This window comes from Leucoraja erinacea, chromosome 31 (genome assembly GCF_028641065.1).
Source record: "Leucoraja erinacea ecotype New England chromosome 31, Leri_hhj_1, whole genome shotgun sequence".
In the NCBI taxonomy this organism is placed as follows: Eukaryota; Metazoa; Chordata; class Chondrichthyes; order Rajiformes; family Rajidae; genus Leucoraja; species Leucoraja erinaceus.
In genome coordinates, this window is record NC_073407.1 from 27,937,874 (window position 1) to 27,954,134 (window position 16,261).

General features: G+C 44.8%; 1 protein-coding gene across 1 annotated transcript; it reads right to left on the reverse strand.

Moving 5' to 3' along the window:
- Positions 1-231: 231 nt before the first annotated feature.
- On the reverse strand, positions 232-12,824 carry LOC129712182 (protein FAM166A-like). The gene is made up of 7 exons (XM_055660444.1): positions 12,766-12,824; positions 7,357-7,577; positions 6,302-6,450; positions 4,747-4,882; positions 3,496-3,590; positions 2,393-2,501; positions 232-792 (listed from the first exon to the last, which is right to left on the reverse strand). Exons 1-7 carry the CDS (start codon positions 12,816-12,818, stop codon positions 719-721), a joined length of 837 nt encoding a protein of 278 aa, XP_055516419.1. The 5' UTR covers positions 12,819-12,824; the 3' UTR covers positions 232-718.
- Positions 12,825-16,261: the final 3,437 nt, after the last annotated feature.

Consider the following 16,261-nt stretch of genomic DNA (forward strand, 5'->3'; position numbering starts at 1 on the left):
CTTTATCAGCCTTTAATACATTTGGGCCACCTCACTGCTGAGGCACCCCAATCTGCAGCATATAACTCTCAAACAGTTTCAAATCAAACACTCTACTGTCTGAAGAAGGGTTTCGGCCCGAAACGTTGCCTATTTCCTTCGCTCCATAGATGCTGCTGCACCCGCTGAGTTTCTCCAGCTTTTCTGTATAACCTTCGATTCTCCAGCATCTGCAGTTCCCTCTTAAACACTCTACTTACTCAGTGTTCTCCGTATCTTCAACTGTCCAACATTTTCTATTACTTATAGGTAATGAGTCTGAAGAAGGGTCTCGACCTGAAATGTCACCCATTCCTTCTCTCCAGAGATGCTACCTGTCCCGCTGAGTTACTCCAGCATTTTGTGTACCATTCTCTATTACCTTCCCAGCCAGCTAAGATTATCCTTGGGCTTGGTCCATTATAAATGTATTGGTATCAATGTGAGCTTTGATACTGTCAGAATTATCTTTGGCAGTCATTAGTTTTTGTGTTTGTGTATTTAATAAAATATACTGACAACACTAGAGTCAAGAAGTAATATGTATAGATTGTTCAGAACCATCCTTTATTTATCAAATTCAAGCCTATTTTAACAATGCCTTTCTTTGCTACTTTTCTGTTTTTTTTTCTGCTCAAGTTACAACTGCTTGACATATATCAATAATATAAACCATTACAGATTGTACACTGAGCTTAAATCAGAGACAATGGATTTGTTTAGAAGCAATCCTGGAATTCTTTCCGAATGTTGATTCAATATCAAACTTCGCTCCTGTAAAACACAAGACGATGAAGCATTGAGAAATAGTCAAGCAAAGTTTTTGAGCATAAGAAACGGGAGCAGGAATAAATTAGTTGGCCCCGTGAACCCATGCTGCTATTCAATTATATCATGACTGTTTGCAGTCTTGAACTCTGCATTACTCGCTTTTTCCGTATGCTTTGATTCCCTTGTAGTTCAAAAAACTTTAAATCCCTGCCTTCAATATAATTCTATGACCCTGTGTCCACAACACTCTGAGGTAGAGAATTCTCATTGTCATCTTAAATGGCAACCTCGTTCTGAGATTATGCTCCTAGTTCTAAATAACCTTCCCTAGGAGAAACATACTCTTAGCATCCACCATGCCAACCCACTGGCCTTCCCACACCCACTCCCAGCAGTACAGCACAGGAACAGTCCTTTTGGACCACCATGTTTAAGTTTAAAGTCGTCCTTCATTCTAACTTGAGTGAACATAGGCTCAATCATCATGTCAAATCACCCATTCTCCAGAAGTAAATGAAGAAAGCTATTTGTCCCAATGTGTATGATAAATGATTAAGAGCACCCCAGCTAATTCTATTTCCCAGCTCTTTGTCGTGGCATTGTAGATATAACATCAAGTGTGCACTCTGCGAACGTTTTGAGCTATATGTTCCAGATACCCAATATTTTCAGATGAATATACTATTGTAGCACCCCTTTAATACTCCTACAAATTATCTGAAAATATAGGATTTTGGTTGTTAACATCCCTGCCAAGGAAAATAGCTCTTTACATGTCAAGCATGTTGCTAAAATTCATGTAGACATTAAGAGTTAATCTCATTATACTTTTATCATCTTAAAAAAATATATGTATATATTCAGTCAGACATGCCCTCTTAAGAAATCCATGTTGCTTCCCTTATTAATCCATGCCTATTTAAATGAAAATTAACATGCATTAGAGCATGGAAAAATAATCTAATTTGAGATTTTTGGATGATCATCAGATAGGTTGAGATAATGGGTTAGGAAGTGAGAACTCTCCCTTGTTGGTGAAGACCAGAACATGTGTAATATTAGATCTGGGACTTTCAGGGTTTTACAAAAATGACTAAGGAGATCTAGAGCTCCCTCAAAAAGCTTTTGAGGTTGGATCAATCAAAATGTTTGCAATTGTAATTGAAAAATATTAGGGAAATTGTCTCAAAATGGCTAAAGTTAAGAGGCAGATCAGGTATGATTGAATGATTTAGCTGACAGATGGATCAGAAGTCAAATGGCCTGCTGCAGTTCCAATTTTCTTTAGTTTCTTCAAGCTGTTGGGCAAGATGATCTCATCAAATGGTGCCAAACAACATTAAATTTAGTTTTATAGGAGCATGGCTGAAGACCCGTGTTCAGCTTCAAGATGTCAGCACAATAGATCTATCAATGGCACACCCACTCTGATCTTTGACCATTCCTTCATTTACTTGGAAAACGTCCATCAATCGGATAAAATTCAGCAAATATACATGCATCTTCAGTAAATGTTCCATGAGAAGTCAAGAAGCCATGAATAATACATCTGCATAATATTTGGGCTGCTTGCAGAGCACGCGTACAGTCATAAACAAAATACCTGGCAGGTGACCTCCGTAGTTGGGAACCATCGGTTTGTTAATGTAAATTTTACTATTAGGTTGAGGATCATCTTCACGGTAACCTCTTAGCTTATTCCTCACAAAGTACTGAAAAGAAAACAAAAATCATAATTGGGGCAAACTTTTCATGACTTGAGTCACAATTCAGGCCATGGTGGCACACAAAAGCTTTTCACGTGACAATAACCTACACTATTTCTATTTTTGGCATGTTCCTGTACCCATCAAGGGGTATAGTAGAGGCTGCCCATGAAGGGTGTTTAGTTACTTATTGGGAGACCACTGGTGTCAATAGAGCTGCAGAGAAGCTAGGATGTAATTGAACCCGAGAGGAGCTGAAATTCAGCCTCTTCAGCTCCATTACCATCGGACATTCTGGTTACTCAAGTGTCGCTGGAGACCAGTGGAGGAGCGCTGGAACCAGCAGGCTTCTCAAACGAGGGAGGAGTAGTGGGTCTCCTCATTTTTAGCCTGTGCTTTTCTGACCATGTCTAGATGTAGGAAAATATCAGGGTGTGTTTCATCAGATTATGTATGTTATTGTCTTCCAAGCCTGTGCTTCTAACAGTTCAGGTGTCATCTGGCACAGGTTGAGTTTCTCATGGACATGCAACCATTATACCCAGGCACTGCATAACAAAATTATGGCAACCTGGCACCCCTGTGGACTGCAGGATCTAGATGCTGGTACCTTTACCCCTATTGAGACAAATTAATCATTGGGAACTCAAATTAAAATATGGAAAACACCAACCCCTCCCCAACTTCCTGTCCCTGTCTCCAAGCTCACACCTGTGCTTTGGAGATGAGACTTGCAAAAAGTCTTCTAGAAAACTGAAAACAAACCTATTTTTAAAGCCAGTCTAGGGTCAGAATTTCAAAGACAATGTGCCCAATCATCTTGCGATTAGACAAGTTTAAGATGGTGAAAGGTTACTGCAGGTTGACTGCAATGCAAAGTTGAGGTTACAGAGGACCAGCCATGATGTGAAGAAATAGCAGAGCAGATTTGACGGTCTGAGTGTACTACACCAGCTCCCAATTAATATTTTGTAAAGACGTTGACAGAAATTGCAGAGACCTGTTTGCGCTGAAACTTGTCCATGGCACTCTTCGCCCGTTCTTGGTAAGGATGTGCAAATTCGTTGGCAATACGTGGAATAAATCCAGTGTAACCTACACCAAACAAAAATAGGAAAGGCTATAACTGAACTTTATGTCATGAGCTGCCACTTATACTGTCCATTACAGAGGAGTCGATACTACCAAGCACTTGGGCTGTTGTGGTTATGTTGGTACCTTGCTGGCCCTCCATATGGATGACATTCTGTACCCTCCTCATATGTATTAGATATCTTGTCTGTTCCCTGTGGATTACATTTCCTGCACTTCCCTTCCTGCAAATTACCTTTCCTGGTTGATCTATGGACGATAGTCCACGGTCACTCTCCAGTAGATGAGTCTCACTGGTGATAACATTTTGCATTAAGGCTATAATTTCTTTCTTGGGACATTGTAAAACAACCTAAGATTCATCTTATATATGGAACTCAGCTATTCATGCTAAAAATAAGCAATTAACTTTTATTAGACCTTCAAATTCAACAAAATCCCATTCTCCAAGCCACAGCCCTCCTACCTACCTCAGTCCAAAGCCCCTCATACCCACTTCCCATCCACAGCCCTTTGTAACCTCCATCCATCCCACTGTCACTTCTACCATCTTAACCAATCTACAATCCCTCCAATCTTCCCTCCTCACCATGTCCCTCAAACCTACTTTATTTTGTAATACCCTCAACATCACGCAACAACTACATGCCAAAACTTCAAAGACAGCACCCATGTCTAACACTCCTTTAAACCTGGTTATCACTGTTGAATTTCTTCTGTCATTAGAAACAGCCAATTACCCTATACTTTTTTCCTTTTCTCCATTCTGCTTTCCTTCCTAAGAAATAATTCTACTGGTCCACTTTGGGTGAAAATGTTCCTCAGACTTCTTTCAACTTAGCTGAATTAAATCACAATGTACTGGGCTGAAATCATGCAATGTGATTTGGTAATGTTTAATAGACAGATGATTGGACAAAAGGCAGAAATGAAAAAAAAAGGATTGAAGAGTTGCAAATTGTGACACCAGAAGAAGAAACGAAAGTGTAGCGTTTGTGTTTGGCCTCACTGGCAATGGAGGAGGCCCAAGACAGAAACGGCAGTATGGGAAGGGGAGTTAAAATGTTTAGCCACCAGGAGATTCAGGAATATGTTTTGGTTAATTTGGACTTTGTCGCCTCTCTGTCTCGCCGTTTTTTCAAGATTGCTTGTCACCTACCTGCGATACCTCTTCTCTGCAGTTCAGGAGGTTGGGTGGTAAAAAGGTGCTTGTCCTTGTACAGATGAGTCCAAGTTATTGGATCCACATTTGCAGCTACAGGTTTCAGTGGCCTGTTCTCATTGACAGATACCAGCTAAAGATGGGCATATGAGGCAGAGTTAATTTCACATTTATATTGCTGATGAGAGTATCAGCACACTCCCCCTGTACACTAAATGGATCGATTGTAATTGTATTGTCTTTCTGCTGTCTGGTTAGCACGCAACATAAGCTTTTCACTGTACCTCGATACACGTGACAATAAACTAAACTAATTCCTGAGGTTGCCTGTAGATGGAATTGATCACTTATTTTCTGTGGCACCTCTCTCTGTTCTACTATCCAATGTCTGAGCGTTTCATGGCATCGGGTGTGAATGTTAACCATACAAAATTTTCAAGGGTTTATTGAGGTGGATATATGGAGGATATCTTCCCTGGCTCAGGAATTTAGAATTAGGGATCACAGTTTCAGAATAAGCAGTAGATCATTAGGTTCTTACATGTTCCCTTGTATGGAATATTGCATAGCCAATGTTTTCATATCAGAATAATTATCCATTACTGTAATACATTATCCAACGAGCTTTAATGCTAATCTCTAATCTTTAATGCTACTGCATGAATAGGACAGGTTTGGGTGGGACATGTTGGCAAGTGGGTCAAAGTGCGTGTTTCCACACTCTTGACTCTAATCTGGGTGAGACATTGGGGGAATGCACCATCTTCTGATTTTAGCCACCCTGTTTCATCCTCAATTGTATCTAGGTTAGGTAAAGATTGCATAACTACAGCCTAAAGCTTAGTTACCCCAACAGTGGCCCATTGCCCCAATCTTTGAAGAACTGCTTCTTTCTCCTTAGAGTTTGGCAATGAATCCTGCATTGTTGGCCCTGTCCAGCTACAAGTAAACTGTGGTTGCCTAAACTCGCTTCATCTTTAACTCCTCCAGATAATAGGTGTTGATCCCATTATTCACGGGTCTCTTCCTACTCCCCATAATATAAATATTTCCTCCAATTTGCCCATCAAGTCAACACCATTCAATCATGGCTGATCTATCTTTCCCTCTCAAACCCCATTCTCCTGCTTTCTCCGTGTGTATGGACACACGTACTAACACTAAACACACTAATCAAGAATCTCAATCTCCGCGTTCAAAATATCCAATGACTTGGCCTCCACAGCCGCCTGTGGCAACGAATTCCACAGATTCACCACCCTCTGACTAAAGAAATTCCACCTCATCACATTTCTAAAGGTACTATGTTTTATTCTGAGGCCATAGCCTCTGGTCCTAGACTCTCCCACTAGTGGAAAATTCCTCTCCACATCCATTCTATCCAGGCCTTTCACTATTTGTTAAGTAGTTTAAGTTGAATGTAAATGTTCTCCACAGTATATTGTAAAAGGTCAAGGACAAAGCATTTATTTCCCAGTCATTTTTCAGGTGCTTCTGACAAAGTGAGTTAAGGTTTAGTTTTTCAACTTCCCTCAACATCCCACAGTGATACCTTTCTTCTCCCATCCACATAAGTGATGAGCTCAGGCTCTTTCATTTTCTGTACGTATTCCATCTGGCGTTGTCGCAAGTCCAGACCTGACTCCAGGGTCTCCTTGTAGTAGCTCCCACCATATTTGAATAACTTTTGAGGGATGTAGCCTGTAAAGAAAAGACATTGAGGGATGAGAAAACTGAGTGGTCATCTCTGCTCTATCCTTTGCATGGGGAAGTCTTCCTTCAACTTAAGGAGAGTGACGTACAAAGGGCTATAAATTATGTTACTGCTGTGTAGAGATCTGATTGGACCCTGTTCAAGACAGTTTTCAGTGTTGGGCACTGTTCCTCAGGAAGGCTTTAAAGGGGCACTGCATGAATCCACCAACATGTATCCCTTATGTATCTATGCACTGTAAATTAATCGATTGTAATCGTGTATTATCTTTCTGCTGATTGGTTAGCACTCAACAAAAGCTTTTCACTGTACCTTGGGACACGTGACACTCAACTAAACATGCTGCTGGTGGGACAGGAAACAAGAGTGTTTAATTGTCATGCACCGGATATGAACTAGAACAATTACATTCTAATAGATAGATGGGGTAGTAGGTAGGTAGATATGCAATGGAGCATTAATTATTCTAACTAAACTAGATATTCTTGAGCCATGATAGTTAAAAAAGCTATAGTCGTGCAAAGTTCGCAGTGGATCGGTGCTGAGGTAGAGTTGTGCTTAGGGTTGTACAGTGTGGTTCAAGAACCTGATGGTAATACAGAAATACTTCTGGCTTTAGAGCCAGGATGGATCACATATCAGCTTGTTGAACTATCGGCCCTTTACATTCCTCTGCCTGCCACACCAGGCTTAATATTTTTGCTCCAGTCTATCAAGCATGGTTTTTTTTGTATAGTTTGCCACCTATTATGTAATTGCGTGCATTTAGGGAAGGTGGGCATGGAGGCAATTGTTTATCTTTGCTTAACAGAGAGGAGGCGATTGGGCTATTGATGAAGAAAGCATGTGGAACATTGTAAACATTGCCCCTCTGTCCTGTCAATTCTGCTTACCAGTATAACCAGGAACAAGTTTCTGTGGGTGGATCTGGTCAGACACATCAGGCATACAATATTCCTCATCTTCTGGAAAACACTGTTCTGGAGGTTGTGTCGTTGGCCACAGGATCGATTGGCCGGCTCTTGACTTTTTGGGATCCTTCAGGATATCATGAGTAGTCCTTCCATAGGTCTTGCCAAACCGAAATGGGAATGTCTGGGAGTATCCTCCATATCTGCATGGGAGCAAAAGTAAATGTGATTGCACAAGCAGCCTACAGACAGTAACGCTGAACTACAGAATTAAACGGCAAATAAACAGGCAATTCGGCCCACCGTGTTCATGCCGGCCATCTATTCTAATTTCATTTACCAGCACCTTGTCTGTGGCCTTCTGTGCCGTGACAATTCAAGTGCTAGTCAGGATACTGTGAATGTTGTTGGGATACCAGTCAATCGCACAAAAAACGTCCAATTTCTAAACCACCTACCCCTTACCCTGAAGCTATGCCTTCATATTTCCGATACTTCTGCTTTGGGGAAATGTTTGCCATTAATGATCAATCTTATCTTTGCACTTAATGATTTTGTATACTTTAATCAAGTCCCCCACGCAGCCTCCTGCACTTGAATAAATAAAAACCCAGCGCATCCAATCACCCAAAGCAACTAATTCCAACGTAGGTTAGGCTGCACTTGCAGTATTGTAGTTAGACTGCACCTGACAAATGGGGAAGATGCTGGAGTCAATTATAAAAGAAGAAATAGCCACACATTTGGATAGCAGTAACAGGATCGGTCCAAGTCAGCATGGATTTACGAAGGGGAAATCATGCTTGACTAATCTTCTGGAATTTTTTGAGGATGTAACTAGGAAAATGGACAAGGGAGAGCCAGTGGATGTAGTGTACCTGGGCCTTCAGAAATCATTTGATAAGGTCCCACATAGGAGATTAGTGGGCAAAATTAGGGTTCATGGTATTGGGGGTAGAGTACTGACATGGATAGAAAACTGGTTGGCAGACAGGAAACAAAGAGTAGGGATTAACGGGTCCCTTTCAGAATGGCAGGTAGTGATTAGTGGGGTACCGCAAGGCTCGGTGCTGGGACCGCTGCTATTTACAATATACATCAATGATTTGGATGAAAGGATTCAAGGTAACATTAGGAAATTTGCAGATGACACAAAGCTGGGTGGCAGTGTGAACTGTGAGGAAAATGCAGGGTGACTTGGACAGGTAGGGGGAGTGGGCAGACGCATGGCAGATGAAGTTTAATGTAGATAAATGTGAGGTTATCCACTTTGGTATCAAAAACAGGAAGGCAGATTACTATCTAAATGGCGTCAAGTTGGGAAAAGGAAGTACAAAGGGATCTGTGTGTCCTTGTTCATCAGTTTATGAAAGTAAGCATGCAGGTGCAGCAGGCAGTGAAGAAAGCGAATGGCATGTTGGCTTTTATAACACGAGGAGTATAGGATAGTATAGGAGCAAATAGGTCCTTCTGCAGTTGTACAGGGCCCTAGTGAGACAACACCTGGAGTATTATGTGAGGTTTTGGTCCCCTGATTTGAGGAAGGACATTCTGGCTATTGAGGGAGTGCAGCGTTACAAGGTTAATTCCCGGGATGGCCGGACTGTCATATGCTGAGAGAATGGAGCGGCTGGGCTTGTACGCTCTGGAGTTTAAAAGGATGAGAGGGGATCTTATTGAAACATAAGATTGTTAAGGGTTTGGAAACGCTAGAGGCAGGAAATATGTTCCCGATGTTGGAGGAGACCAGAACCAGGGGCCACAGTTTAAGAATAAGGGGTAAGCCATTTAGAACAGAGACGAGGAAACAGTTTATCTCACAGAGAGTGGTGAGTCTGGAATTCTCTGCCTCAGAGGGCGGTGGAGGCCAATTCTCTGGATACTTTCAAGAGAGAGCTAGATAGGGCTCTTAAAGATAGCGGAGTCAGGGGATATGGGGAGAAGGCAGGAACGGAGTACTGATTGGGGATGATCCGCCATGATCACATTGAATGGCGGTGCTGGCTCGAAGGGCCGAATGGCCTACTACTACACCTATTGTCACTTGCAGTATTGCAATGAGGTTGCACTTACAGTATTGTAGTTAGGCTGCACTTGCAGTATTGTGTGCAGTTCTGATCATATGATTAAGCTAGAGATGGTGCAAGAAAGATTCACAGGGATGTTGTCTGAATTGGAGGCTTGAGTATAAGAAGAGGTTATAATAGCTGGGTCTGTTTTCCCTGGAGCAAAGAGCCTGAGTGGCAATGTGGTAGAAGAATACACAATTATGAGAGGCATAGATAGGATGGACACAAATGCTGGAGTAACTCAAGGGGTCAGGAAGCATCTCTAGATGGCAGATTGCGTGTAATGTGGGGTTTATCCACATTGGTAGGAAGAAGAAGGATGCGGAATCTTGTTTGAATGGTAAGAGGTTACAAGATGCTGCTGTACAGAGGGAGTGGTGGGTGTCTTTATTGTGAAATGATGTGTGACTACTGAAGGCTCTAATGGCCTGAAAAAGGTTTTCTTCAAGGTCATGGTGACATTTTCCAGCATCATTCACATTTCAGAAAAAGATACAAAGTGCTGGAGTAATTCAGCAGGTCAGGCAGCATCTCTCGACAACATGGATTGGTGACATTTTGTGTTGAGACCCTTCTTGAGAGGAAGCTGGGAGAGGGGAGGCATAGGACAAAGTCTAGCGAGTGATGGGTAGATACAGGTGAGGGATGTTTTTGAGAGACATGGTTGAACAAAGGCCAGAAATGACATGGTTGAGATAGGACAAAATTGGATTTCTCTGCAACTATCTCTGTTGGATAAAGTGAATAGTGCACATGAGCAATGATAGCTACATACAGGGTTAAATGTAGTTTTGTACAGATACTGCTGAACCTGACGGCTGTAGTTTGTATCAAGGCCGGTTTTGTGCAACCCGGGCTAAAATATGTTAATCTCACCATTAACAAAATTGGTGTCATAAACACCAGCACCATCACAATGACCCTGAGCCCCTTCACTTTCGTCTCAAAAAGTCAAGTTCATCTTCCTCAGAGATCTGGATATCAATCTCCTCCCCTGGTGCCGATTCGGCACTTAGCTTGCCTGGCCGCCTGCAGCGGCGACTGCGGTGGTTTATGTTCCCGACCACGGGGAAAATGGAGGAGGATTGACTGAACTTTGTGCCTTCCACCAAAGTGATGAATGCTGTGGTGGATGTTTTGTGTTCATTTTGTATTGTGCATTGGGTGTTCTTTTTTATTGTACCGCTGCTGGCAAATTCATTTCACTGCACTTCGTTGTGTATGTGACGAGTAAATCTGACTATTGGAACAATGCCAAATGCTGTGATCCCTCCTCAGCATTGGTGTTCACACCACCCTGCCTGGTTTCCCTCCACTCCAGGGCAGCTGGATGGACCATACAGGCATCATTCATAGCAGTCAGAGCCCAAGAGGCTCACCCCAAAGCATCACCCCAGTGCCCGTGCCCCCATCCCCTTTACCTCATCACTGAAACATCAGTGGAGGTGGCACACTGTTCCACATCACAGAGCTCCCAGCTATCTCCAACTTGCCTGCCACACACAGGCTAGTAAATCTACTCATGCAATGTTGTACACTCTTTATCAAGTCAGTAATTATACTGATCAGTGCACATAAATACAAACAGAACTCACTCAATGATACACGCACACTCGGTAAATGCACAGAATGCATAATAGTTATTTATATTCAATAGCACAAACTATTTAAAACCTGTTCATGTTGAAGAGAAGAATGGGCAAATTCTGGTCCTAATGCTTCCCGAATGAGATGGAAGGAAGTGAGCAATCTGCCACAAAGTCTCGGCACTGAGGTGTCGGTAACTTGAAATGCAGAGAGTAACATTCCAGCAATTTCTCACGGAATCAGAATGGAAGAAAAAATGGACAGCCATCCAGAGAAAACATTGGGAGTGGGGATGGGTGACCATAATCTGAACCAAAGATTTTTTCACACAGAGAGTGGTGAATCTCTGGAACTCTCTGCCACAGAGGGTAGTTCAGGCCAGTTCATTGGCTATATTTAAAAGGGAGTTAGATGTGGCCCTTGTGGCTAAAGGGATCGGGGGGTATGGAGAGAAGGCAGGTACGGGATACTGAGTTGTATGATCAGCCATGATCATATTGAATGGCGGTGCAGGCTCGAAGGGCCGAATGGCCTACTCCTGCACCTAATTTCTATGTTTCTAAGATGTGTGTGCTGAGGAGGAGGCAAAGAAAGTAAGGGAATTGAGCTCAACACCTAAACCCTGACAAAGGCATGGTGTGAGCAAGTGAAAAGACTGGGTGAGAGGTGAACATAGGACTGAGGTGGGGTAGAAGGAGCCCATGAAGAGATACAAGCTGTGGTGTCAGGTGAGGGAGTCGTGTCAATTGGGTGGGTGCAGAATAGAACACGGGCTGCAGACTGCAGGCGGGATGTAACAGGAGGCTGCCTGAAGATATCAATCATCTGCAGGAGGCAACCGGAGGGTGCCCCAGCAATAAAATAACCCGAAACAGGAGCAGAGACAGGCAATGTAACTGAGCTGGTGAGTTTGAGTTTAATTTATTGTCACGCGTACTGAGGTACAGTGAAAAGCTTTTGTTGCATGCTAAGCAGTCAGCGGAAAGACGATACATAATTACAATCGAGCCATTCACAGTTACATGATAACATGAATAACATTTAGTGCAAGGTAAAGACAGTAATGTCTGATCAAAGATAGTACGATGGTTTCCAATGAGATAGATAGTAGCTCAGAACTGATCTCTGGTTGTGGTAACTTGGTTCAGTTGCCTGATAACAGTTGGGAAAGAATTGTCCCTGAATCTGAAGGTATGTATTTTCACACTTTTATACCTTTTGCCCGATCGGAGAAGGGGGAAAGAGGGAGTTGCCAGGGTGTGACTCATCCTTGATTATGCTGCTGGCCTTGCTGAGGCAGCGTGAGGTATAAATGGAGTCAATGGAAGGGAGGTTGGATTGTGTGATGGTTTGGCTGCATCCATAATTCTCTGCAATTTCTTGCAGTCTTGGATGGAGCTGGTCCCAAACCATGCTATGTTGCATCCTGATATAATTATTTGTATGGCGCATCTAGAAATTGGTGAGTGTTGTTGGGGACATGCCGAACTTCATAAACCTTCCTAAGAGGGGGTGAATGTGGCAGTGATGGGCAATGTTATTGAGCTGGTGAGAGGGTGAATGGGCAATACCTCAAAGAATGTTTGCTGCTGGTCCTCAACAACTACTGAATGCAATGATGGCAAAACACGGCAGTTGCTGGGCTGACTCGGTGTAAAGGAGTAATGAACGCTATAGTCCATTGTTTTATTCAACAAGGAAATGCTTCTATTCATAACCTGAGAGAGCTACTTACCCAGGTATATGATGTGGTTCTGGAGTGAAAAGATGGTGTTTCTTTGCAGCCATGCTCCTAATCCAGGTATGTTATTAACTCTTGACATTTAGGAGACTTGGGGCACAACCCCTTTCCTACTGTCAATGTCAAGCAGTTACTAAGCAACCAGCTGACAGTGCCCATGACAACAGCATTGGCAGCATCGCCAGTGAGTAGGTCCTCAACTTGCTGCTTGCCATCGAAGAACATTGGGCAGGAAAAATGATGGGCTCTTCGATCCCCTTCCGCTCCCACTGGCCAAAGATAGGTGTGGACAGCCATGGGCGATTCCTCAAACCAACAGCGGTAAACATCGGCCAGTGTGATGGCACGCGAAGCAACAGGGGTCCCTGCGGCAAAAAAACTCGCACCCATCCAACCCACCGCCGCTTCATGAAGGAGAAGTACATCCCGCACGGCAGCCAGGCTTTCCTAACCCTTCTCGCTCACTACGAGGCACGGGCGATGGCACAAGCTGGCTTGGAATGCGTGGGAACGCACATCCCAACCCCAGAGGAGCAGCTTGCTCTGAAGGAAGTCCTCCAAGAAATCGAACAGGGGCCGTCAACAGCAGCTGACCAGGCCCAGGCCCAGGCCGGCCAGAGTGGTCAGGAGGAGACTCGGCAGGACAGCCAAGGAACAGCCAGTGCCCAGGCCCCTGTAGAGCAGCAGATAGCACCCGCCCAGGCCCCAGACTACTGCATGACACGCGATCTAAGGCATTGCATGCGAGCAACCACAGGAGGGTTGGGCTCATCAGTTTGCCCCGACACTACCAGGTCTCCAATACCTGGGTTTCAGCCGCAGTGTCCATGTGAGATGATCACTTTGACTTATTGCCCTTGTAAGCTCATGCAGGAAGGTGAAATGGCTGGAGCTCCACAACAGATGCCACAAGATCAGCAGGAAACAGAGCCCACAGAACCAGAAGAACAAACTGCTGCAGAACCAGCAGAGGACACCGATACCGGTCCCACACAACCAGCAGAGCCAGAAGATACAACTCCCACAGAAGCAGCAGAAGAGGGGGAGGGTGTGGCTACATCGGAGCCAGCAGAAGCTGCTGATGTGGTTTCAACTGAGGAGGCAGATATGGTTTCCCCAACCACAGCAGAAGAGGCTGATGAAGCCCCTGCACCTGCAGAAGAGGCTGATGAGGCCCCTGCAGATGTGGTCTCCCCAGAACCAGCAGAAGAGACAGATGTGGTCTCCCCTGAACTAGCAGAAGTGGTCTCCCCTGAACCAGCAGAAGAGACAGATGTGATCTCCCCTGAACCAGCAGAAGAGGCAGATGTGTCCACAGAACCACCAGATGAGACAGATATGTCCGCTGAACCAACAGAGGATGATACAGCTCCCGCAGAGACGATGGAAACACCTATCAACGAACAAGCAGAGAAGTGAACCGTGATCACCAGGTAAACATTGACACCTTGGCAGAAAAATTATTCCTTTAAAAAGAAGTGCAAGTCTTAGAAGTTATTGTCTATAAGTTTCAATAATTGTGATATTGAGTGCATAGAATCTGAATTTTGCATAGAATTAGAATTGTGTAGCCTCTGACCTGATACACAACGGTCCTCCATTGCTTCAGGCTGAAGTTCACCGGTGCTATAACACATCTCCCAGGCATTGCACTTCCACAACTACCTAATATTAGGGCACGCAATCAGTAGAAGGGGCCCTCTGCCTCAGTGCCAGGTTTCACACGATTCTGGTAATGAGTAGCTGTACTGTGTGTACAGTGAGGGTCGGGCATGGTTCCCAGTCACTTGGCCCAGTTAGACCACTGAGGGCCCTCTCACACCAGGGTGGTGGATGCTTTATGACATCACATGGAAGCAACTTTGACATCATAAAGTGAATGTGATGTATCAGAGAGGTCATCACGTCGGCTCAAAGAGTGAAATGTAGAAACAAGGACCTGCAGATGCTGGTTTACAAACGAAGACACAATCTAATGCCCCTTGCCCATGTTTGGCTGCAGGAGGCCAGGGTGTGGCTGCCCTCTCTGCTATACTGGGACCCTGTCTGCTATACTGGGGCCCTGTCTGCTGCACTGGGGCCCTCTCTGCTGCACTGGGGCCCTGTCCTTGTTGCACGGGTGGGGTCGCCACACTGCTGTCATCCTGGAATGGGCTACAATGCAAACTGCCTGTGAGCATTGCTTAGCCCAGCAGTGCAGCCTGCAGTTTCTGATTCCTCTTGAGGCCAATAATACAAAAATAAAAACCCAAGAGAGCAGGGGTGGGCCATTTGGTCCCTCAAGGCTACCCCATCATTTAACATATCACCACTGTTCTCCCCAGGGCCCTGTCAATCTTCCACTACACTAATTGATCCAGGCTGCAGGCCAGCTCGTACCCTATCTTGCCTCATCAGCACTGGACCGGTGAGAGAGCTGCCCGAATCAGTAGAGAGGGAAGCTTCTTGCTGATTGTATCTGGATTGATGGTGTACAGGAACGCGAGGGCTGTGGGGAGTGGAAGGAAGATGCAGCTGAGGCCAAATCAGCTGTCATGTCCTTGCTGAATGGTGCAGAAGCTGATTGGGCCAGTGCAGCTTCTTGTGGATTACGTTCCATTGGCAGTCCAGTGACCAGCCCCGTAGAGCTGCAGATCTCTTGACCTCAGGGCCTGACTGAATTATTGACCCACCCATCCTCCACATACTTTTCTCAAATGAACCACTGATGGGTCCTTTAGCTGAGTCCAAACCCCTGACACAACAAGATCTGACCTCCACACCCCACAGAAGGGACTGTGCCTGAACTCTGACCCACCTGAGACCATAGACTGCTCACCCCTGACCAGTGCTCCTGCTATGGAGGCAAGGTTTGGTTTGCAAACTCACACATGCCGGCCAGGACAGTATCTGTCCCACTGAAGCACTTGATAGCACCCCATCTCCCACTGTGACCCACTGCTCCACAGACCCAGTGTTTAGTTTGGAGATACAGCGTGGAAACAAATCCTTCGGCCCACCAAGTCCACACCGACCAGCAATCCCTGCACATTAACACTATCCTACTCTAGGGACAATTTTTTACATTTACACCGCTAATTAACCTGGAGTGTAGGAGGAAACCGAAGTTCTCGGAGAAAACCCACGCAGGTCACGGGGAGAACTCCGTACAGAAAAGCATCCGTAGACAGGATCGAACTGTAAATGCTGTAAAGCAGCAACTCTACCGCTGCGCCACCGTGCCGTTCAGTGCTGGGGCACTGCCTGAACTACCGACCCAGTGTTGGGGCACTGACCCACCGACCCTGTATAGGGACACTGACCCACAGACCCTGTATAGGGGACACTGACCCACCGACCCTGTATAGGGACACTGACCCACAGACCCTGTATAGGGACACTGACCCACAGACCCTGTATAGGGACACTGACCCACAGACCCTGTATAGGGACACTGACCCACAGACCCTGTATAGGGACACTGACCCACAGACCCTGTATAGGGACACTG